This window comes from Antechinus flavipes, chromosome 1 (genome assembly GCF_016432865.1).
Source record: "Antechinus flavipes isolate AdamAnt ecotype Samford, QLD, Australia chromosome 1, AdamAnt_v2, whole genome shotgun sequence".
In the NCBI taxonomy this organism is placed as follows: Eukaryota; Metazoa; Chordata; class Mammalia; order Dasyuromorphia; family Dasyuridae; genus Antechinus; species Antechinus flavipes.
Genome location: NC_067398.1, coordinates 158,044,791 through 158,071,233, shown reverse-complemented (window position 1 = coordinate 158,071,233; position 26,443 = coordinate 158,044,791). Strand labels below are relative to the sequence as shown.

The 26,443-nt window shown below is 37.8% G+C and overlaps 2 protein-coding genes and 1 non-coding gene across 8 annotated transcripts in view; 1 reads left to right on the top strand and 2 right to left on the bottom strand.

The window, feature by feature from the left end:
• ZBED3 (zinc finger BED-type containing 3) overlaps positions 1–22,469 on the bottom strand; it is a 35,376-nt gene extending 12,907 nt beyond the window's left edge. Inside the window, exons 1-3 of one of the 6 annotated variants that reach the window (XM_051991885.1) lie at positions 22,023–22,469; positions 16,400–16,560; positions 10,432–10,541 (exon numbers count right to left, since the gene is read on the bottom strand). The gene's annotated coding sequence lies outside the window, so the exon portion shown is untranslated. Of the gene's footprint in view, positions 1–4,010; positions 4,189–10,431; positions 10,542–16,399; positions 18,757–22,022 lie in introns of those variants that run through there. The other 5 variants (XM_051991892.1, XM_051991908.1, XM_051991879.1 and 2 more) reach the window with 5 other exon arrangements.
• On the top strand, positions 544–1,151 carry LOC127558691 (protein BUD31 homolog). The gene has a single exon (XM_051991935.1). It carries the CDS (start codon positions 599–601, stop codon positions 1,031–1,033), a length of 435 nt encoding a protein of 144 aa, XP_051847895.1. The 5' UTR covers positions 544–598; the 3' UTR covers positions 1,034–1,151.
• Positions 4,102–4,190, bottom strand: LOC127546147 (small nucleolar RNA SNORA47). The gene has a single exon (XR_007949997.1). It is a non-coding gene; the product is annotated as a small nucleolar RNA SNORA47 (small nucleolar RNA).
• Positions 22,470–26,443: the final 3,974 nt, after the last annotated feature.

Sequence of the window (26,443 nt, the reverse complement as noted above, 5' to 3'; positions counted from 1 at the left end):
CAACCAGATTCATCTTCATCTCACACCACTGTAGTTGGTGGCTGGGCTCCTGCACTTCCCCCACTGAGACCAAGCTGGTCTGAAAGACTCACCAGAAAGCTAGCCGAGCCCCAAGTGAAGGAGACAAGAGATTCATTCCATCTCTGTGCTGGTTGGAGGCTGAAGAAAGCAGAGGCAGAGGCTGAAGGACAAAACCTTTGGATTTGGCGACATTCAGAGGGAGCTCTTGGAACCAAGCAGAGAGATAGGCCTCTAAACTAACCAGGCTATATTGGAAATAATAAAAGATCTGAACTTTTATCACCTGGCTGTGTTTTGAGAAGAAAAAGCTCACCACATTTTGGCGCCCGAACAGGGACCGACAAAATCCTGATTCCAGGGAAGGCACCCAGAGAGAACTTTTATAATATTTTAAAGAAGAACAAGATCCCAACATTTGAACTCCCACATTTTGGCGCCCAAACAGAGACCGACAAAATCCTGATTCCAGGGAAAGCACCCAGAGAGAACTTTTATAATATTTTAAAGCCAACATTTTGGCGCCCAATGTGGGGCGGAAAACGGAAGCCTGACTGGTGGTGGTCGGGAGCAGTCGAAAATGCCTAAAGTGAAAAGAAGCAGGAAAGCTCCTCCAGATGGTTGGGAGCTAATCGAACCAACGCTGGATGAATTGGATCAGAAGATGAGAGAAGCTGAAACTGAACCTCATGAAGGAAAGAGGAAAGTAGAATCTCTCTGGCCAATTTTCAGGATTCATCACCAGAAAACGAGATACATATTTGATCTTTTTTATAAGAGGAAAGCCATAAGTAGAGAATTGTATGAGTACTGCATTAAAGAAGGTTATGCAGATAAGAATTTGATTGCCAAGTGGAAGAAACAAGGTTATGAAAATCTGTGTTGCCTTCGTTGCATTCAGACTCGGGATACCAATTTTGGAACCAACTGTATATGTAGGGTTCCAAAAAGCAAATTAGAAGTGGGGCGGATCATTGAGTGTACCCGCTGTGGCTGCCGAGGATGCTCTGGTTGACAGGTCTTGAAGCAGTGGACCCACAAATTCCCTTTCTGGCTTATTTTTATTGTTCATCTCCATGAGTAGCTGTTAAAGTGAACTCTTTTTTTTTTTTCCTGGACTCTGCTGCTTATCCAGGAAATATCCTGAACTAATGGACAATGGATTCCTTATGGACTATTTCTAGGACTTATGGACATTTGTAAATTTTCAGGTTGATTCATGTTATTTGTTACATTACTACTAGCCTGTGTTATATTGCTATGTGCTTATGTAAATTATGTGTAATGCCTCTCATATTGATGGATTTATGTATACCATGTTTCAAAGTTCTGGCCCATATTGATGGATTTATGTGTACCCCATCAGAAACCCACTAATCTGATTTGATTTCCTATTTCCTTTGGTGTTTTCATCTTCCTTCCTGAGGTGTCAGGGAAGGCGTGATCACCTTTTAGGTGGGGTTCTCACCTCCTTGAGAAATCAGGGAGGCATTAAAACAAAAGAAAGGGGGAGATGTTGGAATCTTTACAAACTGCTAACTCATTAGAGTTGATCTAATCTTACAAGAAGATGTTTTGGGCAGAACCTGAAACAAGGTATTAAGTAGAACTAATTAGTACAATGCTTGTGTTTGCACCTTTACTCATTGGAGTTCACAAGTATGCCAGCTTCACAAAGTAAACTTTGTAACTTAGTGAGTTCACACCTCCCTTGAAACTCTTTGGGCCAGAGAGCACTATGGGAGAAAACCCATAATCCCATTCTCTCAGAAGAGTCAGATATAAGGCCAGTGATGAGAGATCTATTCCAGAATATTTTCCACTTGGCTGGGTGGTGGCAGAAGAGAGTTCAGCTGGATTGGAGGAGAGCACTCTGGTACAGACACAGAGCAGTTTGGGAGATTTCAGCGGAATTACGCCAGAAGCCCTCTCTCCAAGGCAAGGCAAGAGAGAATATATTTTCCACTTGGCTGGCTGGTCACAGAAGAGAGTTCAGCTGGACTGGAGAGGAGCACTCTGGTGCAGACAGAGAGCACTTTGAGAGATTTCACTGGAATGACATGAAGAGTGGAGCTGGCTGGAAGCTGAAGAAAGCAGAGGCAGAGGCTGAAGGACCAGACCTTTGGATTTGGCGACATTCGGAGAGAGCTCTTGGAACCAAGCAGAGAGATAGACCTCTAAGCTAACTGGGCTATATTGGAGATAATAAAAGATCTGAACTTTTATCACCTGGCTGTGTTTTGAGAAGAAAAAGCTCACCACAAAAGGAGCTTTTAAATTCAGTGACTTCCTTAACTAAATGCCAAAGGAACTTCTAAGGAACTGTTACTCCTCCCCCCATTCCTTAGAATTCCAATTGATTACTTTAATTCCTAGAATTCCCAGGCCAAACTTTCATGCAATGACACATATGGATGTGGGGGGAGGGGAGTTGGGAAGAAATAATATAGACTATTTAGGAAATAATCAATACATTTATATTAGAGTTTAAAGATAGCAAAAGCTGCTGCTTTGAGCAAGTGTTTTCTTATTTTGCATAAGAGATTCCATTTTTATGAGAGCTATTTTTCATTTCTCCCAGTCATAGTGGCAAATACTTGGATGGTCAGAAGAGAGATGCTAATTGTAAAATGGCTAAGCTAGAGATGCCAATGCTAGTTTTCTTTACTTCTGAGCTACAAATATTGGCAAACCAGAGGGCAGCAATTGGCTTAGAATTAGGAACCTAAGTTTGTTCCAACAAACTGTCTGCTGAGCATCTAAGCATTTAAGGGCAAAGCACAGCATGAAATATTGGTAGACACAAAGACTAATAAAAGAGGTCCTTGCCCTTAATAAGCTTACATTATGTTAGGAGAGATAAGACCCTCACCTTCACAGAAACTATAAAAATAAAAATAATTAAAAGAATGAGAATAGAGACTGGTCCTGAGATTTCATTGACAAAAAATCTCCCAAAAAGGAAACTCAGATTACCAATGCAAGATGGTACCTTCTCTGAAATGTACAGTCTTAGAGATCTGCCTAGTGTCCGGCAAAATTAATTACTTGCTTAGGGTAACAAAGCTAGCATTCCTCTTGTTTTCTAAGACATCATAGAAGGATCATAAAAAGGGAAAAGGACCTACATGTACAAAAATATTTATAGCAGCTCCTTTTCTGGTAGCAAAGAATTGGAAATTGAAAGGATGCCCATCAGTTGGGAAATGGCTGAATAACTTATGGTATATAAATGTGATGGAATATAATTGTCCTATAAGAAATGATGAACAGGCAAACCTTGAAAGATTCATATGAACTAATGCTGAGTGAAATGAGCAGAACCAGGAAAATATACACAGTAACAGAAACACAATGTGATCAACTATAAGTGACTTAGCTCTTCTCAGCAATACAGTGATTCAATACAATTCCAAAAGACTCGTGATGAAAATGTTATCCACTCCAGAAAAAATGGAGTTTGAATACAAAACATAATATTTTTAATTTCTTTGTTTTTTGGGGGGATAGTTTTTCCCTTTTGTTGGTTTTTTTTTTTCACAATATGACTAATGTGGAAATATATTTTATATGATTGCACATGTATATCAGATTGCTGTCTTAATGGGGAGAGAAAAATTTTGAATTCAAAACCTTATGAAAATAAATATTGAGAAATTTTACATATAATTGGAAAAATTAAAATACTATTTACATTTTTAAGTCTTTGAAGAGGATTTTATAAAAACAATTGTGTTAAAAAAAAAAGACATTAATGGAAGAAGATAAACTCAGATTTATCTCCAAGTTTAGTACCAAAAAGTAATTTCTAGGAAGAAGGGTATGGAGGAAGGAGAAGGGATGGTAACTTTCTAAGGTCAATCGCTAGAAGATCTTTGATTTCCTTGGAAATAGTTCCTATTTTATAAACCACAGATTTCCACTAACAAGTACCTGAAAAGCATGAAAGCTCCACACCACTCATACCACTTGAAGCTTTGGGGCTCACTTACCAATAAGCCTGTTTGTTCTAATTGGACATGTAGATCCATTACTGTCTGCAAGGGAAGCATCGCTCATTCCTTTCCACATATGAAAAGAAGGCAAATGTTCCTGGCATTCTTTTACTATCGGAGGCAATAACCAGTAGAAGGCAGCATGGTACACAACTGCCTTACCTTCTCTGTCCTCCATGAAGAATAGGTGTTATCGAATCTCTGGACCTCCACTGCAGGGAGAATGCAGTTCTCCAAAGCAAGGGCGCTTTTAACCTAGCATCCACGGATGGATTTTTAAGGGGTCTGTGGGGGGAAAATCTTGTCTTTATTTTCACTAACCTATAACTGAAATTTAGCCTTTCCTTTAATTATGAATACAAAAAACAAAGAAAGGTTAAGTTTCACCAGCATCTAAGGGGTTCAGGACACAAAATAGTAATGACAAGACTGGCTCCAAAGAAATGATGAAAAGGAACATTCTCCCTATCTATGAAAGTGGGGAGGTGGAATATGAGTCTGAAGCATAATATATAACATTAAATATTATCTCAGCTAGTTTTGCTGACTTTTTTCTTTTAATCTTTTTTATTCTTTATTATGAGGGATGGCTCTCTGGCAGGGAACGTGAATATAGGGAAATATAAATGATATAAAAAAGACTTCTGTACATTCAAAGAGAATTTTTTACTTTTTATTTCAGAATCAGGCACAATTTCTATTCTAATCTATAAAAGGTAACACACAAACACACACACACTTCTTTCAAGATGATCTTCTTGACTTGAAGACAGGCTGAATCCTTTGAAATCTTGAGAATAAATTGGTATTGCAAAATCTCAACAAAGTATGCAGAAAGATGGTATATTATATCTACATTAAGTGTGATGGTAAAGTAATTTGTACTTTAAAGTTCTGTGTATATGTGGTATTGTTTGTATTAGACAAAAACCAAGCATCCGGCTATTATCTTTATTAAGAGGCATTCATAAACTATAATTTTGTTTAAATTTACAATATTAAGACTAATTATCTGTTAGTTTAAAAACTTTGTACCTTGGTTATAGAATTAACATTTCTAAGTCTCAGCTGAGTTTGGGTTCCAGATGTGAACCATGAAACACTATGAAAATCAGACTGACTTGCAAAAAGATTAAAAATGATTTCATTTAATCACGGACACTAATGGCCTTAATCAAGACTGACCAACTTGCTTAAAACAAATAATTATCTTTGACAAAAGAAGTGTAAATGAAATCCCAGTTCATTAATTTGCTAGCTTCTCTTCTCTAAAGGGACAGTGGCCTAATTAAATATGTTGATATAGATACACAAGTAAGAATAAAAATGGCAATCCTAAATTAATTTATGAATTAATGCAACACCCGTGGGCTATTTTATAGAATTAGATAAAATCATTATATGTGGAAAACTTCCATTAGCTATACCTTCTCAATGATAAATGAATATATAAGAAAATTTGATAAAAATGTAGATTAAAAACTGTGAAACTGATTGATGTTAGGGATATTCTCAAACTATTCTATGATGCCTCTTACTTTTCTCTTTATCCCAAGTACTTAGTTTAGCACAACACCCGGCACTCAGGCAGTACTTAATAAATGCTTATTAACTAAAGTCTCACTATTAAAATTACTTGAAGTGATACTTCATTTGGAAGGTTTAGATTTACTTTGGTGCCAAGGGTATAAACTAGGAGCAATAGGTAGAAACTGCCAAGAGGCACATTAAGGAGAATAATTTAGAGTTTACCCAGACTGTATGAGTAATCTCAGGTGGTAGACTGATGCTTTCCAAACAAATATTGCAGAATCATTGTTATGGATGATGTTTTAGGGCTAGTTCTTGCTCAGGTTGGACTGGACCCAAGAGGTACTTTCCAAATCAGAGTCAATGAAAATTTGTAAATAGTTTCCACAAATACATTGCACATGGGAGTTTAATAAATGAATGTATACAGCATTTCAAATTATAGTTAGCATTATGCCTTTATGCAATAGAGTTATTTTTGAAAAGTTGAGTGGAAAACATCTGTTGGTAAACTGAATCTTTTAAAATAAGTACCAGGGAGATTTATTTTTACAGCAATCTTTTGAATGCCTTTAAAGAACATGATTTCAGCTGTAACTCCAGACACTAGTGGTATGATCCTCGGCAAATCACCTAACTTCTGCCTCAGTTTTCTTATCTGAAAAAAGGAGCCAGAGTTGTTATAAGAATCAAATGAGAGAATATTTACAAGGCATTTATTATTATTATTATTATTATTATTATTATTATTATATACCAATGTACCAATTTGAAATAGATTACATCTAAATCTAGTTTCCTTAGGGCATATTTCTATTCATCTATTATTCAGTGTGTTGTTTTGATTCTTCAAATATGTCCAGTTTTTTTATCTGGGAATACTGGAGTATGCTATTTCCTTCTCCTTTTACAGCTCATTTTACAGATGTGGAAACTGAGGCAAACAGCAGAAAGTGGCTTTCCAGGCTCACAAAAAATGAGTCTGAATTTGAATGTGTTTTTCTGTCTCCAGATTCAGCACTCCATCTACTGAACCAATAACTGCTTCCTTTCATAGTTATTTATTTGAAGAAACACTTTTTAAAAGGGCATGAGGATGGAGAGGAATGGCTTTCCTAACAAGCCTTAGGCAAGGAACTAATGGCTTTAATACCTAAACAAAGACCCTAACTCCCTCCTGTATCTCACAAAGTATGGCAACCATATGTCTGATTTCAAAGATTCTATTCCATTGTCCCATGAACCATCTAAATGTTCTGAAAATTCCATTATTTCAGTGAATGGCATCTAAGTGTGTCGAGTCAGCAAGCATTGCAAAGAAAATATATGGTTACAGAAGATTGAGAGTCACAAGCTGAAAAAAACTCCACGCTCGCTCACTAGACTGTGTTATTTTATGCTTTTTGGAACATGTACAGAGATGTTTGTGGAGAGATGTGGAGCCAGTCACAACATTTCTAGTGGCAAAACCCCTACAAATATGGGTTGTGTTCATCAACAAAAGCACAGATAGTGATACCAGCAGAGTCCAACTGACTGCACTGATGGGAATACAATAATGATTATTTCCACTTGCTATTTTTCTATATTGTGGAAATCAAAAGAAACAACTCCAAGATAAAGTCACTCAAGTTGACAGATTTTTAACTGGCAAACAAGGAGGATGCACCCAGAGTGTGAGTGTATGAACTCCATTAAATTTTACCATACTGCTATTTTTATGTGATAAAATAAAATTTAAAAAAATCTCACTGGCTATACTAGCAAAGTACAGCAATATATGAAATACAAAAATAAAATGAAATAAAATAAAACCCCACTTCTCATTCTAAGAAATATTTGCTTTAGAAAGAGAAAAATGATATATGGTTCAGAAAACTAACTGCAACAAAGAAAAAACTGTTGAAGCAGGATAAACAACATTAAGTGCTTCTTCAGATATACCTTGTTATATAGTGAGCTTACTCAGCAAACTATAAGAGAGAATCAAGATGACATTTTGCTGTTTAGTCATTTCAGTCACATCCAAATTTTGGGCAGAAACATCAGAATGATATGCCATTTTCTTTTATATTGAATTTTACAGCTAAGGAAATCAATGCAAACAGTGGTAAGTGACTTGTCCAGGATGACAGAGGTAGTAAGAGGCTGAGGCTGGACTTCCTGACTCCAGCTTCATCTCACTTAGGTTCATTGTCAAATGAACTCCACTTCATTAGTTAATCTATTTTTGTAGTTCATAGTATAAGGTGTTCAACATTACCTCATCACAATTTTTTAATATCAAAAGAAGTGCAAAGGGAAAGGAGATAAAAGTGTACTTTTTATTCAATTTTATAAAATGTTTATTTCCTGGCCTTCTAGCAAACTACAAGTTATATAGCCTTTTTTCCGTTGTGAGCTAAGAGATGAGGAAACATTCTAGTCAATTAATCAGCAAGCATTTATTAAGCTCTTACCCTATACCAGACACTGAGCTAGGCACAAGGGGACAAAGGCAAAAATCATTCCTTGCTCTCAAGGAGCTTATATTCTGATAGAGCAGAACCTTGGGGTGAATTACTTTATAATGCTTCTTCTCTTCGATTGGTCCCCTCAAATTCTCAGTCTATGGCTCCTCTAATCCCTGTTATTTATAAGTAAAAAAATAATAATCAAACAATACCACCATCTAAGCAAAAGTCTATCTTCCCTACAATCTCATGTCATTTAGGCCCTTTACCCTTTGTATAATTTTTTTTTTTCTCTGAATTCTGGATTTTCTGTCTTCCTGAATATTTAAAATTCCTTGTCATCCTCAATCTCTTCATCTTACATTCTTCCCACCTACCTGTTCTGTCAACCCTCTCCAAAGATAACTATGATTGAAGAATTTTTACATTAAAGATTTGGGAGAATCTCATTTACCAAGGGAAGAGGTCAAAAAAGCTGAGATAAAATAAAGAGAAATTATTGCATATTAAGAAGGCTACTTGAGAGAGTTTCAGCTTCCTCAGAAAATGGCACTTGATTAATAACTATCAATAAGATAGGGTTTGAATTAAATAGTCAACAAATAGAAGTCTGGGGAAATTAAATGGACCAGTGAGGAAAGCTGATTATTGGACTTGACTTTGAGCTCCCATAATGGGAGGATCAACAGTCTGGTGCTTCACTAACCAAGATGTTAGTTCTTGAAGCCTGGCTTGTAGATCTTATGAATGACTGGCCAGAAATTCTTGCAACCTGGCTTGTGGATCTCACAGATGACTGGCTGGAAAGCTTGTCCAAAAGGAAAGAACAAGGTTGCCATTTTAATCAAAAATATGTTCCTAAATGGTATATCTTTTCTTCCATAGTCCCCTACCTCACCCCAATCAGATTTAGCTGGAGTGGATCAGTCAGTGATGCAATGTTATAGAGTGGGGGACTGTAAAGAGAGGTCTTCCAGGGCTGGCTATCAATATTTAATCTTGAGTCTATAGAGAACTTGACTGAAACCTTTGTGACTCATTTGGAGAAGGGGAAAGAATGAAAAACCATAAGAAATTCATGAGAAGAGCTTGGCATCTAGTGATAAGGTATTAAATTATTACAAAAGACCTAATTTTTCTTTAAAAATGCCCTGGGATGAAGATCACCTAACCTAAGTCCTTGCCATGAGAACAAATTCCATGGGTTGTATTGTTCAACCTTGGAGAACCAGGCTGTCTGTTTTTGGATCGTGGGAGACAATTACTTCACCTTTGCTATTTCACAAGTGTAAAGGAGTGATTGCTAATACATGTGTGTGTGTGTGTGTGTGTATGTGTGTATGTATGTGTATATATATATATATATATATATATATATACACACACACACACATACACACACACACACACACACACAGTTTGGTAAAATAGCCTACCTCTTCTACTGATAGCCAAGAGAGCCAGGGTATGGAGCAGAAGAGAAAAGATTTCACTGGAGTCTTCGAACCCTTTCTCTCCATTGGTTTTTTTAAAAAATGGGGGGAAAGATTAATTCATCAGCTCTAGTGTTTGTTATTTGGGCCCAAAGTAGCCTTTTAGCTGTCTGTTGAACTTCATTCATAACAAGGTATTTAGAGCAATTAGAGCGGTAATGGGTAATCAAGAAGGCTAATATACTCTTCAAGTATTGAGTCCAATAATGACGAACAGAAATGCAATTTGACGGGGGCTCAGACAGAGGTGAAGTAAAGAGACAATTTTCTAAATTTTGTAGGTATGTCATATTTAGATTGAGAATGATAGTGAATAGGTACATGATCCGCGGCCCTTCAAGGAAAATTGAGGACTGTGAACACGTAGGTGAAAAGAGTGTGTTCAATGGGATAGTAAAACTTTGGGATTTGTTAAGACATTTAGGGAGATCTTTAACTGTATTTTTGAAATTGCTGAGTGGGTACTTTATGAGAAGGAGTAGAAATGGCATAGATTCACATTTGGAAAAATGCTGGATTTTAGCCTCTACTTGGCCAGAAAATAGAGTACCTAGGACAAACAAAAGACCAAATACCAAAACCATAGTTGCCCCAGAACACTGAGTAAACTGTTGCTTCAGGACCAGAAGGGTTAGGAGGCCCAAAGGTGTGAAAAGTAAGACAGCAGATAAAATATCTGAAGTTTAGATGACTCAGGACAAGGTATCCCTTGTCAGAACAAAGGCCGGGTTAATGGAATCCCTTTTAAATTCAAGAAGTAGCAGGCTGATTTTCATGCAGGATGAGCTTTTGATGCCTGGAATCCTTGGACTTAGAGTTCAGGGAGTATGTCCTGCCTGCTGGGTTGTGAGTGCCAGATGTGGCTTGGTAGGAGGTGGTCTATCCCCCTCAACTTTTGGGGCAGTTTGTGCTATGAACACATCCGGGGATGGACCTTCCCACCTCAGACACAAGTCAGCCTTCCACTGGGGGACCCTGATGTATACTTTGTCCTGAGATGGATCCTGTGTCAGAGAAGGTCGTCTGGATCAGCCTTTGATGCTTTGGTTCTCCTGTAAAGAGTAAATAGTACTTGAGTTAATGCAATAATCATATAATAAACAGTATTCTCAATGTCTTAATACAGTTTTAACTTACTAAAGTATAAAACTGCAACAGGTCTTTTGGAACATTTTATTATGACAGTGTTAAACTATTCACTGAATTCTCCTGTTCCTGGTGCCTGAATTCCAGTTGACATGAGATACTCAAAATTTATCTCATAAGAAGAAACTGAGTTTCCTGTTTGGGAACATTGACATTTCTAAGTTGGATAATAACTTCAGGTCAATTAATATTGAGCCTCGACAAAAACAGGACAAAAAAGGGGCCTTAAGGAAGCTTTCTCTATACCCTGAGGTTTGGGGATGACATGGAAGAAAGAAATTTTAGGGAGAATCCAAGGGATTTTGCCAGCTGATACTAAGAAGTGAAGTAGATTCCCCTGGTATGACTCAATCCATATTGGGAGGCTGGATTTAGGGACTAATTCTGTAATATTTTACACTGTTATGGAATGCTCTCTGGACTGTATCTCTCTATTATACATGCAAACAATTACCAAGCAAGATTTAAATCCTAGAGAGGGTGACAGTTCAATGGAATCTATGAGGAGTCCTCAGAATGAAAATCCTTAGAAAGGAAGATCAGGCCTTCAAAGCGTGCTCCTACAGATCTCTGGCCCTTTTCCTTCATGGTTTTTTCTTAAAATATACAACAACTTTAAGAGATGAAAACTCTGAGCAATGCCATTTTTTCCCCATTAGTCTCAATTCTATGCCATTTGACTTTTACATATATGGCCTATCTGATGGGTCACAAATATAAGCCAAAATAGCAGGACTGGCAGACAATGAGGTTTCCATTTGGCTTCACCATGAACCTTGACAAGTTGATAAAGCAGGCCTGGGGCTTTCATTTTTCAAGGTGAGATAAGGCCTATGAAGAATAAGTGATGTATATTTTTTACCACGTTTATATATTGGATTATTTGCTATTTAGGAGAATGAGGGAAAGAGGGAGGAAATTGGAAAAAAGATTGTTTGCAAAGGTCAGTGGTGAAGAATTATCCTTGCATATGTTTTGAAAACAAAAATCTTCAATAAAAAAAAGAGTAAATGATGTCATTAAGTGACAAGGGAAGCAGGAGGAAAGCAAAAAGGAGGGGAGGATGAGGTGAGATCACTTGTTTCTATAGGAGTTCAAGCAGCAGTGCTTGGTGTACACAGGATCCAGTGTATAGGGGGCAGTGGATTACCACAATTTGGGAAGGGAGTAGATGGCTTTAAGGAGAGCAGTTATGAGGGGCCTTTGAGAAAGAGATTCCCAAGGTGAGGAATTCCTCCTACATCTGATTCACAGCATGATGGACTTCAAAAGCACATCTGGAATTGGGCAGATATTGATTAAACTGTTTTTTGACAATTGGCAAGCACAAGTTAAGGGCAGTTAGCCCTTACAAGTTGCAGTCTGCACTGAGTATGAAAGCTTTGAAGACTTCATAAAAAGCGACCAGTGAATAGGAAGCAATAAAGTTCTAGGACCCTTGAATGCCTAAAGGACTTACCAAAGAAAAGGATGAAAACAGGGTTTGGGAGAGATGTGTATCTGGGGGAATGTCAGCAAGCAACTGTGGAGAAGAGAATTGAATCTCTGAGGGTGGGGAGGATTTAGGATGAGATCCCATACATAGTGAATGGCAAGGTTAGGAACAATGGAGTATCAGAAAATACAAAGGTATTAAAGGTTCAAGGGTTTGGGGCAAAGGAGTAAATTTCCTTTCCCTCTGGGTCAAGTTTTCCCTCCTAACTTGCAGAAAGGGGGTTCCAAGAGTATTTGCAAGATAAAATTGTACTTTGGATAATACTGATTCAATTACAGATGTGATTCTCTGCCCTGAATTCCTTAAGATGGTACACTGGAGAACAGAGTTGGAAAAGGTTTGTTGGGCTTATACGCTATTTTGACCATATAATGAGGTACTCACAAGGCAGAGCCAATCTTTTCTGAAGCCTGAGATGGTGTTCCCCCTTCATTACTAGGGTATCAGAATTTATACCAATTAAGGAACCACCTGCTGGGGTCAAGGACCCAATGGATCCAAATTGGGGATAAGGGGCAATAATAGAGTAGAAAATAGGACTTTTCCCCTATCCCTACGGCATATACTACAACTTGGGATAAAGACAAGTTTATGTCTTCTAGATTAATTGTCAAGAAGGTAGGAAAAAACTCAGTTCTCAATTCCAGTTATGTGCCAGTTGTGGGATTTCAGGGTCCTACTGAGGGCCAACCTGGTCCTATCACAGACAGTTAGGAAATTTGTCAGCTTCGTTGGGACCAGAGAGATTTAAGAAAGGGTGCTCCTGGGGGAGCCTCCTCCTTCCTCGCTGTTTTGGCTCTGGAGCTGTTATGGATTTGTTTTGCCAATGAATAATCTTGGATGCTTATCTCTGTCTGTGGGGCCTTTTTACATAGGAACAGGAGTTTCAAATCTAACTACATGTTTTTTCTGGAGTAATTCTAATTGAAGAACTAAAACAACCCTCTTCAGTTTCTTCTTTTTTTTAGCCTCTTGTTGGACATTAAAAACAAACAAACAAACAAACAAAAAAACCAACAACTAAGTGAACGTGGAATTAATGACCCTAATTGGAAACCCATACCATTATAGAATGGTCAGAGAGACTTCTCCACTAAGGTAGAAATGAGAAGGGGCTGGTATTAATGAGTTTGTTTCTAACACAATATATTTTCTAAAGGTTTCCATAAAATGTCACATCATTTGCAATAAATCTACTTTTATCAGTCTCAAACCTCTTTAATATATTTAATATTCTACAATAGCAATATCAGCATTTTGTAATATATCAAAATTTTATCTTTTGATACCATAATAATTCAGACTTTTTCTGATATATATATGTGTGTGTGTGTGTGTGTGTGTGTGTGTATACATATATATACACACACACACACACACACACACACACACATATATATATATAATGTTGATATTATACAACATCAATATCAACATTTTGTAATATATTCAAATTTTATCTTATGATAACATAATTCAGACTTTCTCTGGTACATATATATAAAATGTTGATACTATACAATATCAATTCCAGCATTTTGGAATATATCAAAATTTTATCTTCTGATACCATAATAATTCAGATCTTCTTTGATACATATACATATAAAATATTGATACTATACAATATCAATTCCAGCATTTTATAATATATCAAAGTTTTATCTTCTGATACAATAATAAGTACCTTCTCTGGTACAAAGAGAAGGCCAAAAAGTTTATATAAATTTTCCAGATCACAGGAGTGCTGCATCTCTAGCCCCCATGATATAGAAGAGATAACTGTAAATAGTTCTTAAAATCCATTTACAAGGAAGGTAAAGATTATTTTAAGGTGTCCCAACCTCATTTCCATGATCTTTGCTCTATGTTTGGAGATTCTAAGTTTCAAGAATTAGCAGGACAAGAGTGGGGTAGAGTGCTGGGGATGACATGGAGGAAGGAGGTGGCAGAATTAAGAGGAAGGATCAAGAGAGGGTTGAGTTTGAAGAGAAGAGGAAAGGCAGAATTGGTAAAGGAGGAGGAAGCTGAGCAAAGATTAAGGAGATTCTCTCAACCATGGGAGCGTAACATGTGTGAGAAAGTGACCTATTACTCCACTGTTAACGTTAACAGAAAAAGAAGCTCAAAGTCCTCCCTGACACTATACCTTCTTAGTTCTGTTTCCATATAATACCTAGCCTGGCCTGAGAGTTGTCTGACAGACAAAAGAGAGAGAGACAAAGAGACAGGGTCCTGGCAAACTTTTATTGCTTATTGCAAAACCATAAGAATAATTATTACTGTTTCCATCCTAAATATGATTAATAAAACCAATAGGTAAAATTTATCAAGGTAAAATCTATAAATAGATATTCTTCTAAATTTTGAATTCAGGTGCAATTATCTGAAGTGAGCAATCCACCATTTGAGAGAAATGCTACAAATGGCTCATGGATGTCTGTATCTAAAAAAAAAAAAAAACCAAGGGAACAATCTTGGCTCAGTCAAAAGTAGGACCCTCTTAACTCAGTTTCCCGACAGTGTCACTTCCTTTTGTCCATCCCAAATGATCATGTGGATTATTTATGCCTCGCCTGTGGTAGGGCCTTCAGAGCTCATACTGCTCTGAGCAGCCACATATGGATACACTGTATGCTGACTCTGATGTAATAATGTCATTTTGGTCCTCTTCAAATATGAAGGACATACATATTCAAACAAGTAAATAAATTAGAACTTGAGTTGGTCATCTGCCTGCTAACAATTATATACATGTACAAGATTAAGTCCCTGAAATATCTCCTTATTTCACATAATTGCACATTTTGTGAAACAAAAAATGTGAATCTATTCATTTGTGAGATTGAAGTCAGAACCTCTTCTGTTTTTTTTTTAAGGATGAGAATTTCATTGCAATCAATTATCTTAAGGGAGAGCAATATTTGTGTAATATCTATCCTATTTGAATATGGTTAGCAATGAAACGTGTTTTACTAAAGGCAACTCATTTGATATAAATTCTCTGTATATAATTGGGAATGAATTACTTAGTGTATCTACGCATCCCAAGCCAGATCTTTTGTTACAATTAAACTTTGCCTCTTGTAATTTAATTTATTTGTGTAACTGAGCCTGCGGTGGAAAGCCTCTACCTACCAAGAATGTTATTATCTATATTTTCCTATATAGGATTAGGTCTTCAATAGTGTCTGATCCTCCTAAAGAAACTGGAACTAAGTGGAATGGAAAATACGATTGGGTCTATCCTGTTCATTCAGAATTGAACTTCTATTTGACTATGAGATTGGGTTCGGATTTGAGCTATATCTTTTCCTGACTCAATTTTGAGCTCTTTGCTTTAGTCTTGAAATTTTCAAAGGAATCCTTAAAGCTAACACCAGTGTTTTCCTGCCTTTCTCCCTCACTTTGATTTGCCCAAAGGAACCAAGTACTCATCAGTTTAGGATGGGAATCTCCTAGCATCTTTCTACGATAAGTTGATTTGTCATAATTAAAGGAACCTTCATCTGGTCACTACCACTTGGATCTTAGCCATTTTAAATATGTCAAAGGCTAAGGAGACAAGCCAGCAGTAGGGAATAAAGAAAGATCTTGATCACTTCAGCAAGAAAGAACTGTGATTAAAATTATTTTATTGGATACCTGTGATTCATTCTAGCTTTCAGGCTGAATTGGAGTCTCATTTCTCAGAGACTCTACTACAAAAGACCTAGCAATGAGAAATTCTATTCCCAGGTCCAATCTTAATTTTGGAAGATTAGACAGACAGGAATAATGGGAAAGAAAAGGAGTGGTCACAATAATGTGTCAGAGAAGGAAAAAATCAAAGAAATACAAGGCTCAGTGACAGGTCCACAGTCCTGGTGTCTGCCAGGAGAAAAGTTCCATTCCACTCAACTACCAGGTTCACACATTTAAACCTTGATTTTTCTACTTTTCCTGATTATTCCTTGGGTAGCAGGTGCAACTGCTAAGTGGTTAGACAATACTAGTCAACTAATCCTGATTAAAGAAAATTTCCTGCTATAGGGAGTAAATAAAGGAGTAAATAAAACAGGAGAGAGTGGGAAAAGAAAACAGATATGTAAAGAGTTTATTAAGCTTTATGCCAACAAAAATAATTTCTACTCCCACAGTCCTACTCAGTTAAAATTCACTCAATCTCATTGGTTTCTTGTATATGATTAATTTGAGAAAAATGATTCTTCCTTCCCCTTTGGAGAGAGCATGGAAAACTCTAGGAGGCTAATTAGGTCACATTCTTACCTTGTGATGAACCTCAGTGGTCCTGAGTGATGGCTGGTTCCACTGCTGTGAGAGAAGTTCCAATCATCTCACATCTGACACCTTGATGAATGAGGTCCTTGGGACAATCTTATCTACTAGCAGGTCCACAAATTAGGTATCTAAAGAGCTGGAGAGCAAGACTAAGGAAAAAAGGCTTAGAACTTACAAAGAAGATACCAGCAGTTTCAACTTTTGGGGGAAATATTATATCCTTATATAGCTATACAGGAAGGCAGGATTCAGGTTACACAGTCAATGAATAGCATCCTGCATCATTTAACCACATCAAAGGGGTATTGTATTGTGTCATACAAGGAAAGGTAATTACCGAATTTGACCATGTGGCTCTTGTAATGGGAGGCCCTCCCATCCACTGCATCACTAAGTAGTTAAGTATTCCATATTCTCTCATGATTTTTTCTTTCAAATTTCAATATTATTTTATTTTTTCAATTATATGTAAAGATGATTTTCAACATTCACTTTTGTAAGATTTTAAGTTCCAATTTTTTCTTCCTCCCTCTTCAAATCAGCAAGCAATCTGATATAGATTTTACATGTACAATCATTTCAGACATATTTCTTTATTAGTCACGTTGTAAAAGAAAAATCAGAACAAAAGGGAAAAATCATGAGAAAAAATACAAACAACAACAAAAAAAATAAGGTGAAAATACTATATTTCAATCCATATTCAGTCTGTATGTGAAAGACATTTTCCTTCCCAAATCTATCGGTATTGTTCTGGATCACTGTATTGCTAAAAAGAGCTAAGTTCATCACAGCTGATCACCACATAACCTTGTTTTTACTCTATACAATGTTCTCCTGACTCTTCTTACTTCACTCAGCATTAGTTCATGTAAATTTTTCCAGGCCTTTCTGAAATCAGCCTGTTCATTATTTCTTATAGAACAATAACATCCAATACATTCACATATCATGACTTATTCAGCCATTCCCCAATTGAGAGGCATCCCCTGAATTTCCAATTCCTTGCCACCACAAAAAGAACAGCTACTTTTTACTTTTTCCCCTTGTGTTGTCTCTTTGGGAAACAGACCCAAAAGAGTAGTATTGGCACTGCTGGTTCAAAGCATATGCAGTTTTACAGCACTTTAGGCAAAGTTCCAAATTACTCGCTAGATTCTAGAATAACTGGATCAGTTCACAACTCCACCAAGAATGTATCAGTGTCCCAGTTTTCCCACATCCCCACCAACATTTATCATGATCTTTACCTGTCATCTTAGAGAATATGATAGGTGTGCTCTCTTGTGACTTTTGTACATATTCTGCTGGAAATAAAATGGAAACCTCATTTCTAAGATGGCAGCCAAAGGAAAGAAAGTGACTGCCATTTTTAAAAGTGAGGTTTCTATTTTATTCACAAAATATATTGCTAAAATGGTGCATCTTTTCCAAATGGCAAGGATTTGCTTTATCTTCCAAGCAAAAAACAGTAATTCATTGCTGCATCTTACACAGGTATGGTAACCATATTCAAAATATTCTATTCCATTGACTCATAAACCATCTAAATGTTCTGGAAATTCTAATATTTCAGTGAATAGCATTTAAGTATGTCAAGTCAGCAAGTATTACAATAAAATATAAGGTCACAGAAGATTGAGAGTCATGGGCAGAAGAAACACCATACTTGCTCACCAGCCTGTGTTATTTTATGCCTGTCTGAACGCATGGAGAGATGTGGAGCCAGTCACATTTCTGGCAGCAAAACCCAACAAATAAAGATTACATGTATCATTAGAAAAGCATGGATGTCTTTAGTAACGAAACCAAATTCACTGACTGCACTGATGAGTAAACAATAATGCTCATTTCTACTTTCTGTAATACTGTGGAATACTATGGAAATTAAAAACAACTCCAAGTCACTCAAGTCAACAGATTTATAACTTACAAGCAAGAGGGATGAACACAGAGCAAATAAATGTATATGAGTGCAGTTAGATTTTATACAACAGCTTATTTATGCAACAAAATCAAAGAAAATACTCTGGCTACACTAGCAAGGTACAAGAATATGGGAATATGAAAAAACAAAAATAAAAAAGCCCTAATGCCTTCGTTCTAAGAAAAATTCTAAGCTTTAAAGAGATAAATCATATGTAGTTCAGAAAATTAACTGCATCAAAGAAATATTTGTTGAAGCAGGATAAATAGTATTATGTGCTTCTTCATATATATCTTGTTAAACAGAGAGCTTACTAAGCAAACTATAAGAGACCTAGACTGCGTGAGAACCAAAATAATGTTAATCAGGTTCATTCTATTTCCTTACTCTGTTTCTATGTTTCAAAGTCTGAGGTATTATAATACGCTGAAATGAGTGAAAATGGCAAAATTTATTTTTTTATTTTTGTTTTAAATTCATCTTTATAAAATATTTTCTGACTTTCTTCCATATTTTAAACTATCGCTGTTCTTAGCTGCAATTAAGCCAAATGGAACCACCGAAGACTGAAGCCTGTCCCATACCAACACTATGGTCAATCAATGAGCAAACATTAAATCAGCAAACATTTCTGTGCCAAACATTGTGGTAGGCACAAGAAAAGCAAAACCCATTCCTCACCTTCAAAAAGAGCTTATTTTCAGATGAGGAAAAACCTTGGGACTGATTTATTTTTTAGTCAACTGTCTTTCTGCAGCTATCAATTCAGAGCTGGCTTCTAAGAGAATCATGATGATTCTAAATGCTGCAAAGATTGTGGATAATTCAGACATTCTGTAAATGTTCTTGACTGGCTAAACCACATGATTGAGAAGAGACTTTTCAACTGGCTGCATAGACATAAGTGCACATCAAACAGGTCTGGTTCAGCACTGGATGCTTCTTTTTCATTCATTTAATGACTCCTTGCCTCCCTGTGTCATCTAAGAGACCATGCTATAAAGCCATGATGGCCCTAAAAAACAGATGTTGGTTTTTGGCTTTTATTTTTTGTTCTTTCTATTATGTGTGAAATGAATGGAGTCTCTGACATTAGGAGTTTCCAAAAATTGAAAGAGTGATCCACAGGTTTCTGAGAATCAGAATACAAGCCAGGTTTTACATCAATGCCCCAAGAAGGAAGAAGCAACCTTTGGGAGTGACAGTTAGGGTTTGGGGCCTATGGTAGCTAAGACAACAGGGGAGCTGTTGTAAGAATTAAATTTTGAGTGGTGCAGGGAAGAACACTAATTTGTTGAAGAGAACAATGTGTATTTATTCTTGTTATATCCTAGAAGTAAATGTCCCCCTGTAAAAACTAACTGATATTAAATAGAATTGTGTTGTTAGTCATAATGATGAGAGCAATACAGCAATACAGAAAGCTGGAACTGAAAGGAGTGAAGAAAAGACCTCTCAACCCTCAGAAGAGCAAAACTTCCAGTCTAGCATGATGGATTTATTTAATCTCATATAAAAGACCAAACCAAGGCTCCTTGTTCAATAAGAAATTTTCATAAAGGCGGCACAACAAATGGGAAATTTCTTTGATGTCTTGATTTTTTTTTTTTGAGGAGCCAGACCCATTTACTAAAAAGATTTCTGCCACATCAATTACTAATACTAACTCAAGTAGTGCAAAGTAATTACACTTCAGATATGAAAGGGAGGAAAACATTCTAATACCGTATGTCCTGAATTGGGGTTCCATTCACAGTACAGGCCAAAATGATTTAGTATCAAGGAACATGTGGAGTATTTCAAGGTGGTATCAATAAGCTGTTAAGATTTCTCAGTCACAATTAAAGAGCAAAAGGCTACCAGAGGTCCTCAAACTGTTGCAAGGCCAGACTATAGTAAAAACAAAAACTTTGTTTTGTGGCCTTTAAATAAAGAAATTTCATAGCCCTGGGTGAGGGGAATAAACATCCTCAGCTGCCACATCTGGCGTAGTTTGAGGACCCCAATCATTTGAATTATTTTTTTAAAGGGGGTGTAAAAGGCTATCCCTACCATCTGAATTGAAGAGCAAAAATGGATATTTTTAACACTAAGATTAAGTGAAATGGTAACAAATTTGGAAGCTTACAAGTCATGGGCAGGGGAACTATAAGTGGTGAGAAACTCATTTCTATCATTTTTTAAAAGAAAAAAAAATTAGCAAAAGCTAAGGAAACTATTCAATTGAAGGCAATGTTTTGCAATTCAAGAATCTGGTTTCAAATCTCACCTCTGATGTTTTTACTCAGTGTGAATATGAACAACTCACTTCCACCTTGGGCCTTAGTTTCACATTTACAAAAGGAAGAACTTGGACTAGAGAAGCCTGCGAGGCTCTGGGCTCCATTCCCCTCCACCACCGAAAAGTAAAATGTGTTATTAATTAATGGCTGATGCTAGGGCACCCCGAGATTCACGGAGGCAAGGAAGTCCCGTCCCGTCCCGTGGTAAGTGACAAGAGTACTGGGCAATCCGAGGCCAGCAGGCAGACCCCCCAGAGCTCTTCGATTCTCTGCTCGGACAGAAGTTGGAGCACCTTCCCAGACCAGAGAACTGTGGCTCTCATCAGTTACTGCCTCTCCGGGGACAGCGCGCACTTACTTTCACTTTCCTGGGATTGGCCCCAGGCCAAGGCCATTCATCTCTCCCGTGGGGCTGCGGGCCTAGCCCGAGCTTCTAGACCACGTTACCCTTCCCCGTGTTCAGAGATCCCCAGGAATCCAGTAGGGAAGTGGTCGGGCTACCTAAGTTTTACAACAGGCAACGAGGAAGCGCCAACTTTGTACCAAGTCCCCCACGGTCGGGGGAGACTACTTTCCATCGCCGAAAGCTAAGACTAACTCAGGGCAAAATCCAGGAACTAACTTTGAAAATATGACTTTGAAAATTTCCCGCCAACCCCCAGTAAAGAGTAACAAAAATCGCAAGAGCACAGCAATAATTCAACTTAATAAACATGTTTTGAGTGCTTACTACACAACAGCCCTGGGCCAGGGAAACCGAGTCCGAAACGCCAAGTTACCCGCCTTCCGGGAGCGTATATTCTAAGTTAGAAAACCTAAGACTATGTAGGAACAAAAGGAAAGAACAAATCCACAACTGGGCTTGCACACGTCCCTGATTTCCCTCCGTATCTCCTTCCCCCAACAAACAACCACCACAAGAACTATAGCGACAATTCAATAAAGATTTATTACACGCCAGGCACCGGTACATTCAATCTTGGGAAAGCTATAACTAACTCGGAGCAAAAGGGAAGAACAAATCCAGGGGTAGAACAAGTAAACACCTCGGAGTTTCAACAGCAACAACAGTACAATTTAATATTCATTAAACGCCTATTTACCACCAAGCCCGAAATGCAACAGTTCCGGGGACAAATCCAGGGGCAGGATTTACAAATGTCTTAGATTTCCCCTCCTACCCCCAGCAAACAACCCCAGTAACTCTTCAATTCAACAGATATTTATCTTAAGCGCAGGCAAGGAGAAAGGTAGTAGGGGTACAAATGGGGGCGGAGTAGGGAGGGGGGAAACTTCTTGCCTTCGAGGAACAACAACAATGGCAAGCAACAAGAAAAGCCCCCAACGAACCGCTAACCCCCTCCAGCTTTGCAACCCATTTCTGGGTTCTGGAAGGACCCACCTGGCCACTCGCAGGCTGCTCGCTCTTTCTGGCGCGAAGCTGGCAGGACCCGGCGCGATGGAACGCTAGCGCCCCGGGTTTCTCCAGGGGATCCAGCCGCGCAGACATCTTGTTCTCCCTGGGCATCCTGTGCAGGGCTGCCCCCGTCCCCCCTCCCCTTAAAGACGCAGCGCTGCATTCCCTAATCCGGCCGGGATGCGGGCATAATCCGCACGGACCCCTTTAGGTCAAAAAACAAATCTTTCACAAAACACTGAGGCTCCGAGCAGCGTTAAATAACTCGCTGCAGGTGTTCATTAGCTTAAAAGAGTAAAAGCGAGTTTACTTTTTTTTTTCCCCCAGTAATGTAAACTTTTTAAAATAAATGTGATCTGCCAAGACCTGCCTTCTTAGGTCCGTGTTTGTACCGGACTGTTTGCCGCTCCTCGGGTAGGAGGCGCATTGATGTTCCCGAGGGGAAACGCCGGCAGTCCGAACTGCTGCAATCCCGGCTTCTAACCTGTTGCAAAGGCGGGAGCAACTGGTGTGTGTTGCTCTTGGTTTGGATTTCCGCGTTTGGGAAGAAGTTGTTTATTATTATTATTATTATTATTATTATTATTATTATTATTATTATTATTATTTATTATTACTACTACTACTCTCCTAAGCATCACACCATAACCAACCATAACAGTAATAGTGGCTCACACACAACTTTTGATGGTATACGGAATATTTTATATCCTTAAACAATACTGTGGAAGTAACTTGCATATACAGATTTATGTGGGTTCGACTCCCCACTAGATTGTAAATTGCCTGAGATACTCAATTGTTTTTGTGTTTCCATCGTTAGTGCCTAGTGGACGAAGGCTACATGATGTTCACGATAACTTATTGTAAGGAACCGCTCCCGGTTACAAATCCACGAAATTATTACTTATTGTTCAACTGACTGACGATAGTCAAAGCAAGGGCGGTGTTAGGGATGAATGAAACCAGAGAGGAATGACGAACCAGGAAGAACAAGGAGAGGCGGAAGGACTAAAGGTCACAGAACAACTTGGGAATGACCACCATTTTTAAGCTCTCATTATGTGCCAAATGAGCAACTGGGTGATGAAGTCATTAGAGACCTTATTGGATTCATCCCCCCAGCTGTGTGATTCTGATCAAATTACTTAAGTCTGCCTCAGTTTCCTCAGATGTAAAATGAACCGGAGGAATTGCAAATTATTTCAGTATTGCCCCAAGGAAAATTCAGATGGGGACGTGAGGAATTGGATACAACTGAACAACAACATCAAGAGCACGTGCCAGATGGCTGGGATACAAATAAAGGAATATCACCTTTTCAGATCATTGAAGTCTTTTAGTCCTTAAAATGTTATAATTTAAATCTGCATTTAAAGTTTCCAAGATCAAGGAATGAATCCTACCATTACCCTTATAATTATCACAAGAATAAGGAAAGGATTAGTTCTAACTATTTTAGAAATCAAAGGTAATCTAGATTGAGTTTAGTATTTTTCCAGGTTGGCACTTAACAGCTTTAAAAGGTAAAAGTAATAAGCATTAAAAATAAGCTTTATTAATGCATATTACCATTCCTTCTTGGTTTCATCAATTGAGTATAACAAGAATGATTTGGTTCAATCTAATGAATTTTTAATCAGATCTGGGTTTCTATGAACTACTAGCAGTTATAAAACAATTTAAGAACTGAAAAGCTTTACAAATACTCTCATTTGATCTTTACAATAATACTTTGAGGCAGGTGCTATTTTTGAGAAAACGGAGAAATGTTTTAGTTTGAGTAGGAAGATAACAGTAATAGAGAAACCTACTTTTTCTGTTCCTTTTTCTCAGAGAGGGGTACTTGCCTAGAATGAAATCTATCTGACCCAAATTGGATGTTTGTACATGATTCTCTTTTGATGTTCTGGATAGGAACTACTTTCTGGGGTCCTTTGGGAGAGAGAGAGAAATAATTCCTGGGGACAGACATAAAGGGTACCATGCAACTTCAGATTGTCCCCTTAGTCAGATTATCCCCTTCCCACCAAATGCTTATTACACAGATATCAAGGCAACATAATTATCAAGTCAAGCAGTTAAAGAGCAATTGGAAGATCTCCCAGGTGTCAAGGAGGTTCAGCAACTCAGCAAACTCAACCCCAGGGAGCCTCCAGCTATGAAACCACCAACAGTAGTCAGACATGTTTAATTCTCCTCAGAAGGGTACAGCCTCAGGAAGTCGCCTATCCAATACTCAAAGTTAGCGCCCCCCCCTTTTTTTTTTTGCTCCATCTCTCTATTCTTTCCTCCCAAGTCTCTCTTAGCCAACCAAGAATCATCTGCATCTTCCTGCAATCCCAGGGCTGTGTTTCAGGGAGGCTTCATGCTTTCTTGGAGGCAGGACCATAATTTAGTGGCAAATTTTATTATCTTATTTTGTGCTAGTTTTGTTTCTGACCTCCCATAATTCCTCTATAAAATATCCATAACAGACTCTCATTCTGGGATACAGATCTACACTTTAAGAGAAATGAGAATCTTGTCAAAGAGATTGGGGAAATATTTGGTAAATCATTATAATAACTGGCATTTCTATGATGCTAAAGTTTGCAAAGCACTTTTCATGTCATCTTATTTGGTTTTTCCAATAGCCCTATGAAGAGGGTGTTATTTTTTATCTCCACTTTACAAATGAGAATTATAAGAGTAGGAGTCTTGTCCAGGGTCACCTGGCTAGTAAGTGTCCTAGGCAGGATTGACCTCAGGCTTTCCTGGCTTTAGTTTCACATCAATACCTAACACAATACCATGCTTTGTGCTTGCCACAATCACTGAATGTGGAGACACCCAAGGGGGAGGTATCAGAGCCCAGCTTCCAGGAGAAGACCTTCTGTGATCTCCCCTGCATGGGGCTCACAGTCTCATTTCCTTTCTTGTGTAAGGAGCCCAGGCTGTGGCTTTAAACCTACTAAACTGAGACATTCTTTCTTTGCAGGAGTGCCCAAGAAAGGTTGGAAGGTCTATAAGCCACAGAGAGCTTCCCCTCCACACCTCCTTTTAGGCCCTGGCTGCTAGATAAATTGCCTTGGGATTTGGTCTGTTTTGCTGCTCTTTTCAGTTCTAAGGATGGGCAGTAAAGTCACTGACCATGATTGAGCCATGACAACCTTGGATGAAAGACTCCAAGCTGTTCATTGCTGCTGGCCCAGCCAGGAGGCCTTGAGATGTCAGGGTGCTGGCACATAAGCCCAGAAGTAGATCTATGCTACACAGGAACTGAGTTAAGCTCTGAACCTAATTCTCTTCTCTTCTCCAGAGACTGAAGTGTGGAAGGGGAGATTATGTCCCTGCTTGTTTGAGGTGGGGGAAGGATGATTGTATATTTGTTGACCTTTGAAAGGAATATTCCTTTGTGAAAGTTAATCTAATTGTTAAGTGGTGAAATGGAAATGGAGGGTGGGGGAACCCCTAAAATTGAGAGAAACATCATTGATGGTAGCTTCATCCAATGGCAAAAACACTAGATGCCCTCAAATCCCCTTAAGGTTACTAGAGGATCTGGTCTTCAAGTAACAGAACCAGGATAATCACTATTATACTTATAAGGAGGGTGCAGACACTTCATTGATTCACTCAGTCCCACCTGCTTTCACATTGGCAGATCTAGAATTCCAGAGAAATCCCAACACTACAAAATTTTCTCAGGATTCTAGGAATAACCCTGTTAAAAGGAAATTTACTTCCTTACTCACCATTCTAGATCAACATCCTATTTAGGCATTTTTATTTAGACAATCATTTACATTTATGATACATGTAGAATTTAAAATTAAATATTTAGCATAATAGCAATAATAGTAATATTATAGGGACTCATATTTTTTTAATTTTCTTTTTATTTTCAGTTCCACATTCTATTTCTCCATATACTCCCTCCCATCCATTGAAAAGGCAAGAATTACAATATTCATTATACATTTATAATCATGCAAAGCATTTCTGAATTAACCATGTTCTGAATTTACAAAGCAAAAAAAAAAAAAGATAAAAGAAAAATATACTTTAAGATGAACTCTTGAATCCATCATCAGTCCTATTTACTCATCTGGAGATGGATAGAATTTTATATCATTAATCCTTTGGAATTGTGATAGATCATTGTATTGATCAGAGTTTTTCACAATTGATTATCCTTACAATATTACTAATACTGTGAAGATTGTACTCTTGGTTCTACTCACTTTCATCTTGTATCTGTTCATATAGGTCTTCTCAGGTTTCTGAATTCATTCTTTTCATCTTTTTTTTTTTTTTAAGCTTTTTTATTTACAAAACATATGCACAGGTAATTTTTCAACATTGACCCTTGCAAAACCTTTTGTTTCAAATTTTCCCCTCCTTCTCCCCACCCTCTCCCCCAG

Bases quoted from the DNA above. Each gene is read 5' to 3' on its own strand.
- LOC127558691 (XM_051991935.1), top strand. From the start codon at position 599: ATGCCTAAAGTGAAAAGAAGCAGGAAAGCTCCTCCAGATGGTTGGGAG.